The sequence below is a fragment of the Aricia agestis genome, chromosome Z (assembly GCF_905147365.1).
Source record: "Aricia agestis chromosome Z, ilAriAges1.1, whole genome shotgun sequence".
Lineage (NCBI taxonomy): Eukaryota > Metazoa > Arthropoda > Insecta > Lepidoptera > Lycaenidae > Aricia > Aricia agestis.
The window spans coordinates 22733873-22753181 of NC_056428.1; the positions used below are offsets into that span (position 1 = coordinate 22733873).

Genomic DNA, 19309 nt, shown 5'->3' on the forward strand with positions numbered 1-19309 from the left:
TACTCGTAACGCTCGAATTAGTATCACGTCACCTCTTTAATTTTTCTTATGAATGAAAGAGAAGACATGACATTTTTACAAGCTGTTAACATTAACAGACGTTGGTGAAATTGGGGCTTAAGCATGCAGAAATTTATTCTTTAATATACATATTTAAGCGTTTTAATTTTTGTATCTTTTGTACATCTAGCCTCGGGCATGTTTGTCATTAATTTCCAATGTTTATTAAATTCGGGGTTGTTTCATTTCGCGTATTTCACAATTTTTACTTTTGTAAAATCGTCTTTGTACTATTATTAAAAATGTTTTTAATTTTGCGTCGACTGTCTGAGTATTATCTAAGGGTCATTGTACACCAAATCAACACAACATATTACGTCCTTAAGGGGTCCTTAAGACGTATAAATTAATCGTTACTGACAATTTATATTAGGTACCTATTTAATATAAATTGTGGGTACCTAATTACCATAAAATTGGTTTTACAAAGTTACAACGACTATGAGGACAATGGAAACGAGCAGATGAATTATTTGATGACAAGAACCTTTCATAGCTAAACCGACTATGATGATTTTGTGTCGTAACTATTCTATACATATCTTATATCTTTAATCTTATATCTTTAAACGAGCAAAAAAAAAACTAGGCCTTTACATCCGTTGTGGATGATCTATACAGTATTTTTCAGAGCGAAGTAACCACTCCTCAAATACTGTAGTGCCTGGGACGGAAGATTTTTAAATGTCCGTATGGTTGCCCAAGCGCATACGGCATTCTCGCATCTTAGTCGGCCTAGTCCAGAGGAAAGAACTAGTCAATACGTCTGGGACCAACTACGTGCGGGTTTCCTCACGATGTTTTCCTTCACCGTACGAGCGTCCGTATTATGTACTTGAGATCAGAAAATGTCTCATTGGTACACGCCTCCACCCGGGTTCGAACCTACACCCTCTAGGAGTGCGAACGGAAGGTCTACCCATTAGGCCACGGACGCTTATTATATACAAACTTTCATCCCCTATTGTAACCCCTTGGAGTTGGAATTTATCAAAATCCTTAGCGGATGCCTACGTCATAACATCTACCTGCATGCCAAATTTCAGCCCGATCGGTCCAGTGGTTTGGGCTGTGCGTTGATAGATTACTATGTCAATCCGTCAGTCACCTTTGAGTTTTATATATACAGGGTGTAACAAAAATAAGTGATAATACTTTAGGGTGTGTACGTGTTCCTTGTAGAGAGTTCAATGTGACAGTAGCGGAGCTGAAAGACCAAAAATTTTTTTCACTTTTGTATGGGGAAACTCGTGACACTCGGGCCCTTGCCCACACAAAAGTGAAAAAAATTTTCGTCTTTCAGAGCTGCTACTTTCACAGTGAAATCTCTACAAGGAACACGTACACACCCTAAAGTATTATCACTTATTTTTGTTACACACTGTATAGAGATTGGAATCTCGGAATCAGCTCCAACGATTTTCATGAGATTTAGTATATAGGGGGTTTCAGAGGCGATAAATCGAAAAAACGTTAATTAAATAGTGGAGAAATACTGTACTCCAGTCATTACGTCGGAAAAATTGGGTTAGAAATGCAAATGAACCGAGAAAGCCTAATTTTGGATATTACGTGGGAGATGGCTAGAAAAGCTTAAGTTCAAATTGTCGACCAAAATAACCTTGTGGGTTTTCCGCCATCTTAAAAAAGGGTTAAATTCAGTTATTTATTTTATTTATTTATTTATTTTATTCAATACTCTATACAATAATATTACAAAATACAAGAAATCTTGCCGCAAAAACTACAAAGAGTTTATCTGGACAAGATGTGGTCGCATTATTAGTTAAATTTACTCAATAGATGTTTTTAAGTTGTCGTCTATATTATATTTACACTTGTCCCGATACAACTTTTGCAGGTCTTCTGGCAGCTCTTCTACAAATGAAGGTATTAATGTTTTAAGCATTCTGCTTCCATAGTAATCATTACAATCCGGCTTAACAAATTTTGTTTTACAGGTTTGTCTTAAAATGTTTTTTCATCATAACTCGGTTCCCCGTCGAGATAAGGAAATTTTTATTCAATACTTTTTGTTGCTCTTTGTACGGTATACAATTAAGGTCCTTTACATCTTTCACGTATCGATCACCGTAATTATCGAGATATCGATTAAAAAAACACACCTGTTCATCTCATCTCCGCCATACGAATTATTGGTATGTAAACAAAATGGTGAAACAGGCCGTAATTAGATAAAAAAATGTTAAAGTTGTTGTTTAAATATTTTTTAATAATTTTATCAGTAAGTTTAGAGTTTATTACAATACATCAATAAGTACCAGCTTACTTTTTTATATTTTTATTACTATAATTCCTGCTTTTTATTCTATTATCATTCTATAGAAAACCAGCCTAGCGGCTTAGCTACCGCTATAGGTTCAGCGCTACCGGGGCTCATTCAAACGGCTGCAGTTCCGTTGTTTGTAGCTTTATTGTAATGATTTATAGTTCGTTAGGAAGCTGATAAATGTAGCTAAATATTTTATAGTAACCAATATTTCCATTATCCTAACGGTTACCAAGTTGTATACATAAAATAATTGTAATACATTGCAAACGCAGGCCTTTCTTTTTTTTAAGGGGGGGAAATGCATTACGTATCCCCCGCCCCCTCGGGGGAAGGGGACATGGGTATGTCGGACTCCCTCCGCAGAGGTTTACCGACCTCATGCCCTCATCAACGCTATACGCGGAGGAGCGGGATCGCAAAATTCAACCGCGTCCTCCGCAGCGTTACGCAGAGCAGCAAACGCAGGCCTATGAGATTTCTCAAAATAATGTACCAAGTATTGTACACATCGAAAAGGTCTACAGAAAACTCCGCGATGGTATATGTTTATTGTTTATCTCTTATGAATATCACACAATAACATTTTTTGTCATTTTCTTTTTACGACAAATAATGGCTAATTTTCGAAGCAATTTTAATAAATATAGCATTAATCCTTATCCAATTAAATGACTTAAATACATTGCTGATTTAATGTAGATCTATAAGGCCTGAACAGCATAATATTATGATTTAAATGAATATTTTCGAAGATATTACAGATTTAAAAATTGCGGGAAGTATAGAAGCTTTTGCGGCAGTACCGACCAATGCGGGCCACGGGTAGTAATAATGAATACAAGTCAAAAGTGCTGAATGGATTTGAATAATTTTTTCAGTGGCTATTATATATTTCATACCCGATGCGAAGCCGGGGCGGCGAAGGCTAGTAACGATATAAAATAACGTTGAATTTCATGAAGCAGCAGCGACAGTTTGTAACTAATTCAATTAAATAAACAAAACTAAATATAAATAAACACACACAAACAAGATAAACATATCGGTGTCGGGAGACGTAACAATAACGTTTTCCGCCAAAGCGTGTGTAAAGTTACGGGCGCACCGCAAAACTGGCGTCGCTTTTGAATTTAGGGATGTGACCGTTCATTTATCGATATTTCGTTTCTAAATCGAAATTTTTACTAATAATTATTGATATTTGAATATTGGTAGTAAGTAATTTTATTAATCTCGAATCTCGCTCTATCAATTTTTTTTACAATTATTTATATTAACTCTATGATAATGTAACTACATGCAGAAAAGAACCTACACGTGCTAAGTGGAATAGTTAAAATCAATATGAATTCCGTTACACTAATAATAGTTATGGTATTAATAGCATAGGTAATAAATTATATTTAATAATTCATGTCTGACGTAGAGTTTAAAAAAAAAAGTAAGGTCAGACGGAGACCAATCGAACGGGAATGTACAAAACGAGTCCGGTCAAGTCGGCCGGGTGTCAGACGTCAGTCCGCTGCATCTTTCCGTATAAGTAGGACTTTATATTTCAGTATAAGTTTGAATAGGATATTATATATTATTGCAATATTTTCACGCTACACTGCAGCATTAACAGTAAACAAAAAAAAAACTTCGACGTTTTGAAACGTTTCTTTCAATTTTGATATGAAGTGTGCAAGATGTCAGATTTTTTTACCCTTGCATAATATTCTCTTAGGTATTTGCTTTGGACCGGTAATAGGTAAAGTTTGTAGAATATACCCAAAAGGCCGACTACAAATGGCTTGCATTCAATCGATCTAAAGGTAATCCACTGTCAACAAACACTCGTAGTTAACAAGAGATAAATGCCTCCCTTGTCAAACAATCTATACACATGATAGGCAGTATTGCCTGGAACTATGCGCTGTTAGAAATATTAATTTACTAAATTATTATTAATATAGAAATAGACTCATCTATTAGAAAAAATAGATACCTATCTAAAAATTATTTGCGAATATTAAATTATGTTTTTTATTCAAGTTATCGATAGTATTAATTTAGGTTTCCCCGTCACTAAAGTATAAAAACTTTTCATTCGAAATATATGAAATTATGATTTGTAATGATTGTAATGAAGATTCTTATCGTATTTAAAAATACAGCGTTCGATTTTTATACAATAGAAAAACTAATCATCTTTAACCCTCGGTTGGTCACGCGGGGTCTTTAAAAGCCCGGAGTTTGCGAAAACTTAAAAAACTATTTTTATAACGCGGGGTTTTAAAATAATCTGGTACATCCCTATTGCGTCACTAGGATCTATGTTCGCCATGCCTATAACACCTCCACTCCCGCGCCTCGAACACCGCGGACCGATCCGGCGCCGACCACGCGGGGTCCGCTGGCCGGTGCGATTTAGATAAGCAAGCGGCGCGCTGTGAAATTCGCGCTTCTCTGATCACGCGATCCTCCGTGCTTCACTATACGGTCATACCAGCGACGTTTATGTTCCCACTGGCCTCTTGTGATGTAAATGTGCTGTAAATGTAAATTTGCTAATCTTAGTTATCGAATAAACGATTTTCAGTACAGAAGCTTTAAATATTTAAATTAATCGTAGCAACTCCTCTCTTTAGGTAACTTCTTAAAAGGAATTATATTTCAATAAAATCGCCACTCGTCTGAACTCTCGTGCATGTGTTGTGAGTTACAGATGCGTTTATTCACGCTTGGGTCTTTAAAGACCCCAGGTGACCAACCACGTCACTATATTTGATTTGATATTTCCATACAGTTTTCACATCGAAATGGCTTTCTTTTGTGATTTTCATTATATTTTATTAATAAATCAATAAAAATCATTGCGTGTTGGTTCTTATTGCTTTATGTCACTTAGAAGTGACTTAGAAGAAGCATTTATACGCACTTTTCCAAAAATGCATATTTTTCTACCTAGACCGAAATGATGATTACTTATTATTTTTTGGTAATGGAAAGTAATTATCGGTATAAATTATTTACCATACGTCTTAAGTGTTAGAACAGGAAAATATAAAAAATATATTAGGTTTTGATGCTAAAAAATTGTCAATGTTTGACATTCAATAGTTTATATGTTATTTGAACTTAGCTTTTTAAATTGCAGGCTAAGTTATGGGAAATTTAACAGCTGTTATTTTAGTTATCTACATGTTTTACTACAATTTAAAAATAATTTTGTTTTTTTTTTCTGTTTTCCAATCTTACGGTCTTCAGCTGAAATTTTTTGACTTGTATTTTTACATTGTGAGTTTAGGTTAATAATCTTCAAAATATAATCAAATTTTTGATTGAATCTGATTATTATTGAATTAAATAATAATAATATACATAAAACGGTGAACAAATATATAATTTTATGCAGTTTTTATGTCATTTAATTTTCGGGCTTTCAAAGACCCCAGGTAACCAATGACCATACGGCGTTATTTTAGAAGCGCGACCAACCGAGGGTTAGAATATTATTAAGTATCTCAAATATTAGATTAAATATATTGGAGAGTATAATTAAATGTATGAATTTAATTACCGGTCTCAGATTAATCTTTTATTAATTTTCTGATATCAGATTTATATTCGTATGGTAACTTGTAAGCACGGTTAGCTGTAGCCAAATAGGGTTAGTTCAGCCTTGTGTGGGAATCTGAAATTAATTTAAGTCAGTTTTGCACCAATGTTTAGAGGGGGTCAGGGATAGCTTAAATTTTAAAACTCGACCAAATCGACTGGTGCGTTAGCCGCCATATTGCTTAGAACAATGATATTCTATGTTACTAACGTAACGCTTAGAAGGTCAAATCTTTTTAGACATATTAATATTTTCACCTTTATTATTTATTTTTTTACGAGAAAAAATTAATTTTCTACATAAGATTGAGTCTTTATAATATTCATTGTAAAATCAATGTTTACGGAGATAAATGCAAACAACCAGTATAATTTCGCTTGTAGGTATGGTAGGACTTTTTGACTACCTTTTTTTTAATTTATTATGGAAAGATTTTGAACGTTTTCTAGGATTTTATTATAAAGGCGTATGTCGCAGCCGACTGGTTTAAATGGCCGTTCAATCAAACAGCTAGCCCTTTGACTGAACAACGCCATTCAATCACACGTCTAGCTTTTCTATTGAATATTTTAGTCGCTCAAAACGTTCAATACTACAGCTGATTCAAAAGCCGCCGTCTAATTGAAGTAGTTCAGCGCGCACCGCTGCGGCGCTAGGTGCGTTTTATTTACAACTAGCTGTTACCCGCGACTTCGTCCGCGTCAACAAAATGTAAAATACATAGATAAAAAATAAAAAAGTAAAAGTATGTCCTCCTCCTTTTTGGAAGTCGGTTAAAAAGTAGCCTAAGTTACTCCTTATTACATCAGCTATCTGCCAATAAAAGTGCCGTCAAAATCGGTCCAGCCATTTCGGAGATTAGCCGGAACAAACAGACACACATACAGACAGACAAAAATTCTAAAAATTGTTATTTTGGTGTAAGTACCGTCTAAATATTCATATGCATGTAGTAAAAAACGGTTATTTTAATATTACAAACAGACACTCCAATTTTATTTATATGTATAGATGTATAGATATGGCGTCAACTAGCAGGTGTTTGTTGGTGTTGGTGGTTGTTTTTCGGAAAGAAAGTAGTTAATAAAAGTTACAAGTGTTATTAAAGAGACAAAAATTGTCGAGGCACATACGAGTGAATTAAAATTTCAACAAATATTCAAGGAGAAATTACGGGATTATGAAATGGATGGACGCAGCCTCCCCCGAAAGGGGGGTTCGGGGGGCATAGCCCCTCGTCAAAACAAAAGCAAACACAATCCAAAAAGTCCAAAAGTGGGTTAGGTTAGGTTAGAACTTAGACCACAACACAGAGCAACACACAAAAACAGACCAATTCGCTAAGCGTCGTCTAGCTGTAGTGTTGAACGTTGTAGTCAACAAGTCAGCTAAGCGACGTATAGCCGTGTGATTGAATGGCGTTGTTCAGTCAAAAGGCTAGCTGTTTGATTGAACGGCTATTTAAACCAGTCGGCTGCGACATATACATTGACCTTTAAAATAACTGATTTATTGACAATAAATGTACCGGGACCCTCAAGCGACTGGATAAAACTGAATACTGTGAAAGTAGCAGATCTGAAAGACGTTTTTTTTTTCATTTTTGTATGGGCAAGGGTCCGAGCGTCACAAGTTTCCCCATACAAAAGTGAAAACAAATTTTGGTCTTTCAGCGCTGCTACTTTCACAGTGAACTCTCTACAAGGAACACGTACGCACCCTAAAGTATTATCACTTATTTTTCTAACACCCTGTATATATCAAATTAGATATAAACCTTTAAAATTTTTGACTTTGACTGATATAAAACTGAAAAGAATTGAGTGACCGTTTAATACCATTCGTCAGTCCATCAGTCACCATCGGTGAAACATAACTCATGATTGACGGAATTGACTGTCGCTTGCATGAGCGTGTAATGGATGCCTTAGAAATCTCCTCTCAGGTTAGTTTAACAGATTAAGACCCAGTTTCATCAAGCAATCTATAATATAAAAATGAGTCGCTGAATGTGTTGCTAAGCGCAAAACTCGAGAACGGTTGGACCGATTTCGCTAATTCTTTTTTTTAAATATTCCTTGAAGTACGAGGATGGTTCTTACGTAGAGAAAAATTCTAAAAAAAAAAATTAATTTCCTGAAAAAGTCTAAAAACAACACTTTTATATATAAAATGGATTTTCAATTGTGTTAGTAACGCTAAAACTCGAAAATAGCTGAACGGATTGGGCTAATTTTAGTCTTAAAATATTCGTAGATGTCCAGGGAAGGTTTTAAAGTGACACGAAGTTCACCGGGACAGCTAGTGTTAAATAAATAATGGCTTGTTAAATTAGTTAATGGCCTGTTAGAGCTATCGAGCGTTCCACCATGCCCTAATGTCATGTTAAATCACCTAACACGGCGTTAAATTTAATTCCTGCTATGGAGGTCCGTTAAATATTTAACAGGCTGTTATATGAGTCAAAATAACAATTTTCAAAGAAAATAATATGCAATATCAATAAAAGAATCTGTTTTGACTTTTCAGTCTTTCCGCCATGTTTCCGCTACGTCCTTATTATTAATTATTTTCATAGTTATAAATAATTATTTATTTTCACTTTGCCAAAAATTCAGCCTTCGGATTTTCCTTGACATTGCAAATATACTGACTTGTATCAAAATTACCAAACCGAAATATGTAAATAAAAGTTTGTATTATGATTCATGTTTTCAGCTTTGACAGATAATAATTATTAACCTGGTAAATTAAGAAGAAGAAGAAATATTTTAATTTTGTCGCATTATCTACTATTATACTACTATGGAAGAAAGTGACACATTGCAGCAAACATGTCGTATTAATCTTGTACATTGCAATTTCGTCGCCTTATAACAAGAATGAACGAATTGATAGTTGTTCACTCATTGTTCACTTAACATTGCATTTACTAATCCGCTGTTAAATTTTTACTGTGGGACATAAGTATTTTAACAGTCTGTTATTAAGGTCTAAGACCCACTTTCACCAACCTCTGTTTGTTAAATCCTAACAAGGCATTACTTAACGGACCTTGGAAAATTAAATAGATTTAATTTTCCAAATAGGTCCCGCCTAGTGGAACGCTCGATAGCTCTAACAGGCCATTAACTGATTTAACAAGCCATTATTTATTTAACATTGCTTGATGAAACTGGGTCTAAGCGTATAAGCACTACAACTCGCCTACAAACTCCAGGCCGAAAAGTTTCCAGGTGCCGCGCTTAGTGACGATGATGGTCTCCGGGCACACGTTACGGTGGACCTGGCGGGCGGTGTAGTGCAGGAAGTGGAGAGCCTCGATTATCTGTGGAAGACAATATATATATATATCAATAATATACTGGCCATGGATTTGCCCGTCTGCAATGGTCACATATATACAGACTTGGCACAAACCCCCTGTTAGGCTGCCTTCATTAAATTAAGTCGCGAGTAATGCGGCAACAGCGCTGTTGTCGCACTACAGCTGGCGACTTAATGTGAAGGCACTCTAAAGTTGCCCGCTCGGACGTGGCTGTATTTAAAACAATATATTTAAAAAAATAATACAAAATTATTAATATAATTATATTATTATACAGAATTATGTTTAAATTAATTGAAAACCTCAAATACCTATTTAAAGTTATCACTTCGCCGAACACGAAAAACGTTGTGCAAAGTCATTGAAGCAACAAAAACAAGTCGAAAAGTGTTTATAAAATAATATGTTTGTTCGCGAGTGAACAAATCTTTGACGTGAATGTTTTAGTACTTTATTTTTAGAACAATGCCGATAGACAATGTGACACACTGTCTTTGAACAATGCTAGCTTCTCAGGTATGAATGATTGAAGATTATCAACATCATTGCCAGATGAGATTGGCTTTCTGAAATCTGAGGGCGTTTTTCCACCGTCACTGGGACGTGGTCGACAACAATTCAAATTAAATGCCACTTTAATAATAATAGCTCCCACACCGGTTTCGGTGAAGGTGGCCGATTTCATTGAAATCAGGCCAGCTATGCAGGAGTAATTTTATAGTACCCAAGTGTGTGCGCAGTACACAAGAGCACTCTCTATTCCTTTACTCTCATAACCCAGTGGGACGGAAGACCGACAGGACTGGCGCAGGACCAACTTTTTACATGCCCATCCTACGCATGGATCATCCTACTAGACAGACAATCAGGTGATCAGCAACATGTTTCCAACGCGGGAATCGAACCTACGACGTCCGAGTCAAGAGCCGCGCTCTATACCACTTGACCACGGAGGCGTTCAATGCCACTTTATGACCTAGGTTTTAGGTTTTATTTTCTACCAATATTAGTCTAGCTACTGATGCTGCCGCTGCTTTGTTGTGGCGTAGAGCAAAATGAAACCCATAGCCTAAGACCAAGGTCATAGAGTGGAATTATATCAGGGTATTGCATTGACTACCCGTCAACGGTGGATTCGTTGGTCGGTACATCAAAAATAGATCAATATGTTCATACATCCGTTTTTGAAATTAAAACTGTGATCATCTTTGCAAATGTGCTGAATTACACATTTTACAAGAAATAAAAACGCTAGTCATAATAGTCTGCTTACGGTAGACCTCGACTAGCCGTAGTCGGGATGATTTATAACTTTGGAGAGGAGTAATAGTCAGGTAGCCCTAGAACAATTTTTTTTGAGATTACTAACACCTAACAACCTAATTTTTTGTGAGTAGCTGCATTTTGATAAGACGAAAAACATTTTTACTTTCGAAAAATCTCGAAAGTGGTAACTAACAGTATCTCTGTTTCATACTTTGATTTGATGGTCCTAAAATATGGATTGTTTTATTTGTAGGACAAGGTTATTCTTATCTTTTGTTCTAGGGCTCCCTGACAAAAAAAAAACCGGCCAAGTGCGAGTTGGACTCGCCCATGAAGGGTCCGCAGCAACAATAAGGTTTATTTTTTATGAAATTAAAAGGTTTTTGATTATTTTTTATGTTTCAGTTGATTTAATGAAAGTTAATTTAAAGTTTACCATTTATGACGTATAAAAAAACTACCAGCTAGATCTCGTTCAAACCAATTTTCGTTAGAGTTTTTATAGTAATGTATATTATAATTTTTTTTTATATATACTTTAGAAGTTAGAGGGGGGGGGGGGGGACAAATTTTACCACTTTGAAAGAGTCTCTCTCGCAAACTATTCAGGTTAGAAAAAAATTATGTTTGAAACTTCAATATGATTTTTGAAGACCTATCCATAGATATGCCACACGCATAGCTTAGATGAATTTTTTTTTTTATTTCAGTTGTACATATGGGGACCCCTAAAATTTTTAATAATTTTTCCATTTTTGTGTATCAAAATCTTAATGCGGTTCACAGACTACACCTACTTATCAAGTTTCAATAGTATAGCTCTTAGTTTCGGAGAAAAGTGGCTGTGACATACGGACGAACAGACAGATAGACAGACAGACAGACATGAAGGGGTCCGTTTTTTGCCATTTGGCTACGGAACCCTAAAAAGTGGTTTCGTAAAATTTCAAGAACCACCTAACAAGACTATAGAAGAAAGAATAAGACGATGTAACAATCAGAATAAACTAGATATATAATAATTATTATATAAATAGTATCGACTTTGTGCTGAAAAACAAAACGATTACATGGAACCTTTGTTAACGTTAATTTAAACAGAGAAGCGATGAAATCAAGTTTTTATTTCGACAATAACCGTTATTGTCTGTTTTAAGCAATAAAAAGTATTTATACCTGGGGCATTTCATATTGGGGATCAAACAAACATAACTCTTATCTACTTCCGTTCTATTTCACATTTGCATGAACAAGTGGATCACTTTGTGCCTTTGAATTTTTTGATGTATTTTACAGAAAATTCTATTAGTATTTTTACGGTATGGAAAGAATTTTTAGTTGTATCTAAAAATATTGTACTCAAGCTCGATTATGCGTACTTCGTAACTCGCGGCGTAGCCGCCGAACTGCGCGGGGCGAGCTGTAGATGCATTTCTAAAGGTTGATTCAGACCGCAACGCGGCGCGTATAATATAATTTATATGGATTTGACAGATTCGCAAGACGTCTCGCGCAATCGAAAACTGTCAAATCCATACAAAATATTTATGCCGTGCCGCGCCTCGCCTCGCCTCGTCGCGTTGCGGTCTGAATCAACCCTAAGGGTATGGAGTGTAGATGGAGGAGAACTATCTCTGTATGTAAAAAGTGTCGTAACGCTGAAATGCCTTAAATTAGGGTGGCGCTACAGTAGCATCAGGGTAAATTTTAAATCATTTAGCAGCTTTTATTTCAGCTATTTTAGGTTATATTTTAATATACTTCAATTTATATTTTGTCACCAACGGCGACATTCATTCCATACCCTTTGCTGCAGCTAGCGCCACTGTTGGAGGATTTTTCAACTGTTATTTACTGCGTACCTGCAGCTGGACACTTTTTCAAATATCCCCCATATAAGATAGTTCTCCTCCCCTCCATACCTAAGGGTTGATTCAGACAGCAACGCGACGCATGGATGCTTTTCTAAATTTGTATGGATTTGACAGACTTCAATCGCGTGAGACGCCATGAAAAACTGTCAAATCCATACAAATTTAGAAATGCATCTACGCGTCACGTTGCGGGCTGAATTGACTCTAAGGGTCAGTTTACATTGTAACGATTAACGTGACCCGTTACCCGCGCGACAAACAAACTGCGCAACGAAGTTGCGAGTAACGTTTAGTTACAATAACAAAGTATTATTATATTCTAGAGTAAGTCTTATAAAATATCATTCGATATTGAAGGAAAGAAATTCAAAGTATAAAGTGAGAAGTTAATAAATATTAAACATAATATTATAATCGTTTCGTATATCATGTTGTTAAAAGTTAGCGCAGGCAACGAATATCACATTCTATAATAACCATCTGAAAAGTTCAGAAACTTTTAAAACTACGTTGAATATACTTAATACGGTACAAAAGTGAATGTTATAGAAGTTTATCTACGAAGCTTTTTGGGATTCCGTACCAACGTCGAAATATATTTTACCGTGGGTCGTAGGAGAGCCATGCTTCGGCACGAATAGTCTAGCTCGACTGGAGAAATACCACGGGGTCACAGAAAACATCGCTTGCGCTGTGTTTCGCCGAGTAAGTTTACCGCAAGCCCAATCCCCTACCAACCCTACAAACCCCTACAAGGAACACGTACACACCCTAAAGTATTTTCACTTAGTTTTGTTACACCTTTAAATATAGAGCTCTACTTAATATAAATATTTTCCGCACATCGTGTTTTTATACGGAATCCACTAAGAGCGCGTCTAATTCACACTTGGTCGGTTTTTGCGTATCTAATCTGCTTTGAAAGTCGAACTTTCCCAGACTCTTTACTGTAAGTAATTGATGTACATGTGTAAATATTTTCACAGCGAAAAATCGTTTTGAAAAGTTGTTTTTTTGACAAGAAAATGTTTTATGTCGCTGGCACTCTGTCTATTCTGTCGCTGGTGACCGATGAGCCACAATATAGTGCCATCAAGCATCGGTTGCTAAAAACACATTGAGATTAAGGGGGTAAAATATCTTATATCTTTAAACGAGCAATTCTTGTATATATGAAATTTAGTATATAGGGGGTTTCGGGGGCGATAAATCGATCTAGCTAGGAATCATTTTCAGAAAATGTCTTTTTATTCGTGTTTTATCGATAATCATTAGACTGAAAAATGTGACTCTTCCTGACATCTATTGGCGAATAATAATAGTATTTTGTCAGCAACTAATTGTTTTAACGACCAGCAGATGGCGTTATTAAGTAACACGAAGTCAATGAGTATTTGCTATACGGTACCGAGCAAAGCTCGGTCATCCAGGTACTACAACATTATTCTCGGGACACTAAAATGAGTATTACTTTAGATGGATGGGAGAGTTTTAGCTACGCTCGCGTTGACAAATAAAAGTGAACTTTGTCTTGGAGTACATCTGAATATTTTAAAAGTGACATAAACTAGGGTAATAATAATAACTCCCACACCGGTTTCGGTGACGGTGGCCGGCTTCATTGAAATCAGTGGCCGTACCACGAAACCGTTTTGAGACACAAACAATCGAACGAGAATGCTGCGTCCTACTCTAATAAACGTTAATTGAAGTTGTTAGAACTTAGAGCAGGACGCATCATTTTCGTTTGGTTGTTTGAGTCTCAAAACGGTTTCGTAGTAGGCCTCCAGGTCAGTTATGCAGGAATAATTTTATAGTGCCCAAGCGTGAGCGCAATACACAAGAGTACTCCCTTTTCAAAGGAATAGGGATACTCTCATAATCCAGTAGGACGACCGACACGACTGGCGAGAGATCAGGCGCAGGGCATACCTTACCTACATGCTCATCGCATGGATCATCTTACTTGTTAGACTATCATGTGATCAGCCTGAATTGTCCTAACCAAACTTGGAAATAACACGGTTCAAACGCGGGAATCGAACCCACGACCTCCGAGTCAAGAGCCACGCTCTAAACCACTGGACCACGGAGGCGTTAAAGCTGGGGTAATATTGTAGTTTTGACAATATTATGTTGCGAGCCTCCGTGACCCTAATTAAGCGAAAGGCATGGTCATAAAGAACGATGTTTTGCAGAAACCTTTTAGCTCGGTGAATTTTAACGACACTAATTAAAAATAATTGAGCGATAGGGTTGAAAAATAGGAATTTTCGGCTGGATGAGGACTTCTTTGAGGTCTATAATATAATAAAGCTACCAACAAAATGTAGATAGCTTTATGGAGAGTCCCTAGTCTATTGTTTGTTTGGTTGCGTTGCGCTATATACAGGGTGTAACAAAACTAAGGGCCGCGCTACACCGGAATGGCAGCGGCGAGGCGAGGATTTTCGGTGTCATGATTTTAAACTTTATCTTCATTATTGTAAAATTAATAATTTAAAATAATCGCGGCCGCCAGCGGCCAGAGCGGCCACGGGCGGTCGTAGATTTTTCAAGCGATACTGTGTATTACAATAATAAGATAAAGTTTAAAATCATATGACACTGAAAGTGCTCGCCTCGCTACTGACATTCCGGTGTAGTGTGAGGTTATGTAATAAGAGTCCCCTGTATAGTGTATACTAGAGTGCACTTTCATAATAGCAGCGCTGAAAAAGTAACTTTTTTAAACTTTCGAATGGGCAAATTCATGGTACCGCGCCACAAAAAATTTTTGCTCTTTTAGCGCTGCTACTTTTACAGTAAACTCTCTATAAGGGACACATACATACTTACATAAATATTACATTTGTAATATTTGTAATTATAATAATATTATAACTGTTTATAAATCTTTATATCTGTTACCTCTTCACGCCCCACTTCCACTGTGAGGCCCGGACATAGGATACTTTTTATCCCGGAAAGAAGTATGGTTGCCGCGCGATTTAAACGAACGGAACGGTACAGAACGGAACGCATCGAAGTTGAGGGCGTCATCTAGTACTAGATTCTATATAAAAGTATTAAATCAAAGATTAGGCATAGAGGAGAACGAGTTCTATGGGGAACAAAAACGAATTTCCCGGGGGGATGAGCCAAAATCTTTTCTTTATCGCTTCTTTATGGAATCGCAGATTAAAATGTATCGCATTGACATTAGACGAGTCGAACGTCAACGTCATATTAACGAACGCTTATGTCAATTCCAAACATTTTGATCGGCGATTCTTAAACAAAGCGATGCGTAACGAAAAGCTTTTGGCTAAATGACCGGTACAAAATCTAGGAAAATACGTAGTTAATAAATAAATCCTGAAACGGATTAATGATATTCAGCTTTCTGGGAACTTACCCGGACAATAAGTGACCTAGTTTACTTCACTTTGACGTTATTTAACAAATATTCACATTTATTTTAATTTATAAATATTGTTGGAAACGGTTTTGCGTCTCTTTAAAACGTGTTATGAAACACATTATTTTATAATATTACTAGCTGTCCTGGCAAACATTGTTTTGCCATATAAAGTATTTCGTCAATATCGTTTTATTGAAGTGACTTAATAAGTATGGCACCATTGTCAGAGTAGACAGAATTATAGAGTATGCCGACTTAGTACTGATTTTGAAATTTTTAAATTTGACTTATTATGACGAAAATCGTCGCTAGGGCTGTTAACTTGTTACCTACGAATTTAAAACTATATATTCGCTGGACGTGTTCCTCTTTGGTCGTATTGTTGTTTGTGTTTTGGCACATGTGATTAAAATTGTCAGAATCCAATTTTGAAATCTTTATTTTAAATATTTAAAAATAAATTATATCAGCCAGCGCGAGGCACATTCCGTTCCCGACGAATTTGACAGATATGGAAACCTGTCCGTCTCTTTGCAGTCGAACTACTGGTAGTTATGTCTATTGTGCCATGGCAATTGGCAACGCCGTCAGTCTCGAGTTGTAATAATTTACTATTATTTATTCAACAAATGCACTAATCAATAAAAAGTAGCCAGTAGCCGATTCTCAGACCTACTGAATATGCATAGAAAATTTAGTAGAAATTAGTAAGTCGTTTCGGAGGAGTACGGTAACTAACATTGTGATTTGTGACACGAGAATTTTATATTTAAGAGAAATAACGATATTATTTTTAAACTATATTTAAATGCAATCGCAGTCTTCCACCGTGCGTTTCTCACGTAACATTCTGCCGCGCAATGTAAAATTCTGGAACGAACTGTCACCAGCAGTATTTCCGGACCAATACGACCTGCAAAACTTCAAGAAGAGAGCGTATTCCCTCTTAAAAGGCCGGCAACGCACCTGCAGCTCTTCTGATATTGCGAGTGTCCATGGGCGACGGTAGTTGCTTTCCATCAGGTGACGTGTTTATCGACAATCGAAAAAAAACAATCGATTGTTCGATTAATCGATTTCGATGTAACAACACTACTCTCCAAACGTCTTACGGTTTTTCGATCAGCACGAGAATCTGACGCGAGTTTCACAGTTTTTACGTGGTTTTTACCCATCCCACAAAAGTGCTAAACGCCGCTAAAGAAGTTTCCACTTCAAAAATGACAAATAAATGTTACTCGTGAATCGTGATCTATCGGCTAAGTTTGACATACCTCGATCAAATTACGTTGCTCCGCCATCTGTCTATCAATTAAATATGAATGAATATCAAGAAATTAATCTTAACAACTGTTTTAAATCTTCAAGTGCCGCACTTGAACATTACTATTTACCTAATTAAATGAAGATTTTGACATAAGCCCCATGTCATTAGGTATATTCTGTCAAACTCTTCATTAAATTGAAGATTAATCATCATTAAAACGTCTTCGCGTGTATTTATTGTTTTATTACGATTCATCCAAAGGAAATCATCTAGTAGGTACATTAAAATAAAAGGCAAACAATGGTTACTTATTGGTGAGATGACTTCCAATGACAGGTGAAATATAAGAAGTAATAGATAATGTGACTGAGTTACAAAACTTTCATCAAAATTCAAATAGAGAAATGTTAGTGTGGAAACTTAAGGCGAAGACAGCTGCCAATTATCTTTGTGCAGTATTCTAGAGTCTAGACGTATACGTATTTCATTGACTGGCACAAAAACATATCTGATTTTTGATTATATTTGGTAAAGCTTCTTTATTTTAATACCTCGATCGTGGGAAAACCAGACACAAAATTTAATTGTTACCGCGGTCGCCGGTGACCGCTTGGGGCTTGAGGCTTGAGATAATAAAATGAAACTAGATGAAAAAAAAAATACCAAAGTCACATCTTCCAGGAACTTTAAACAGTTGTAACTAAAAAGTAAAATCTTTATTTTAGTTAGAACTGTTTTGTTTGTGCTTTGCTTTAAAAAATTGTTTATTAAATTTTGATATCTTTTACAAAAATCCAATACATAAAGCTTGTAAGATTTAATTTTCGGTTCCGACATCTAGATTTGCCATAATATTTATTTTTTCCTCTAACAAACGAAAAATGTATCCACGCAGTGAACATTTTACATCTATCCTCTCTCTCGCATGAAAATCAACAGTGATGCGAGAAATGCGAATCCTCAAGGTCATTCACAGTTATCAGCGTCTTAATTAAGGTAGGTTTATTTATGTCCAGTGTCTTGTCCGAGCTGTCTGGACCATTTACACAGGTCGTGTGAAGGGTCCAGGGACAATCTTCGTTTCGGGCCGCTTGGAATTACATTATAACAGATTTCACTGCTATCCTAACACTATTTCGGTCAGTGGTCCAAACGTAATTAGGTTATTTCAGCTTGAAGTGTACGCCGATGAGACTTGATTTATACGCGTCCGCCCAGACGCGCGGTCGTTACACCGCGATATCACAAGCAATTATTGTATGTAAATGATAGCGTGACCGCGTCGCTATAAAATAAATCATTACATACTATGATTGCTAGCTGTGATCTCGCCGTGTAGCGGCCTAGCCGCTCGTTAGTGCGGACGCATATAAATTCAGCCTAAGCTTAATGAGCTACTTTTTGTGAGTATAATATTATGTTTTTATGACAAGAGTCCGGACGCGCAACGTCATGTTTGCCGTAGAATGATTAAAAAAATAATCTTTCAGCGCAGTTGATTATTATCAATGATTCATTTCACATTCAATTCAAACCGTAAAGTGTTGTCTGTTTTGCACCTTGTATAACAAAAACATTCCTACATAAAACATGTATTTATAACAAAGCAACAAAACAGTTACTATGTCTAGTCTCTGCAGTTACTGACATAGTGCAAGAATATTCATTCTACATAATCTTTGAAGATTTACCTGTATTGTATGCTTATAAACGTAACGTAACGCCTCCGTGGTCTAGTCGTACAGAGCGCGGCTCTTGACTAGGAGGTTGTGGGTTCGATTCCCGCGTTGGAAACATGTTATTTCCAAGTTTGGTTAGGACAATGCAGGCTGATCACCTGATTGTCTGACAAGTAAGACGATCCATGCGTCGGATGGGCATGTAAAAAGCCGGCCCTGCGCCTGATCTCTCGCCGGTCGTGTCGGTCTTCCGTCCCACTGGGTTATGAGAGTAAAGGAATAGAGAGTGCTCTTGTGTACTGCGCACACACTTGGGCACTATAAAATTACTCCTGCGTAGCTGGCCTGGTTTCGATGAAACCGGCCACCGTCACCGAAACCGGTGTGGGAGCTATTATTATTATTATTATGCTTACAAAAATGCATTGGTAAATTGTCTCAGATTACACAAAAATGGTTAGGGTAATGGCACAATGTAATGGTTAGGGTAATAAGCGAATTCTATATCTGGCTGATATTATTTAAAGGCTATTTCAAA

At 36.4% G+C, this 19309-nt stretch overlaps 1 protein-coding gene across 1 annotated transcript in view; it reads right to left on the reverse strand.

The window, feature by feature from the left end:
- The window catches only part of LOC121738406 (SCY1-like protein 2), an 81365-nt gene that overhangs the window by 43103 nt on the left and 18953 nt on the right, over positions 1–19309 (reverse strand). The window contains exon 4 of the mRNA XM_042130432.1: positions 9158–9282. Within this exon, the coding sequence (XP_041986366.1) occupies positions 9158–9282 (125 nt within the window). The remainder of the gene's footprint in view (positions 1–9157; positions 9283–19309) is intronic.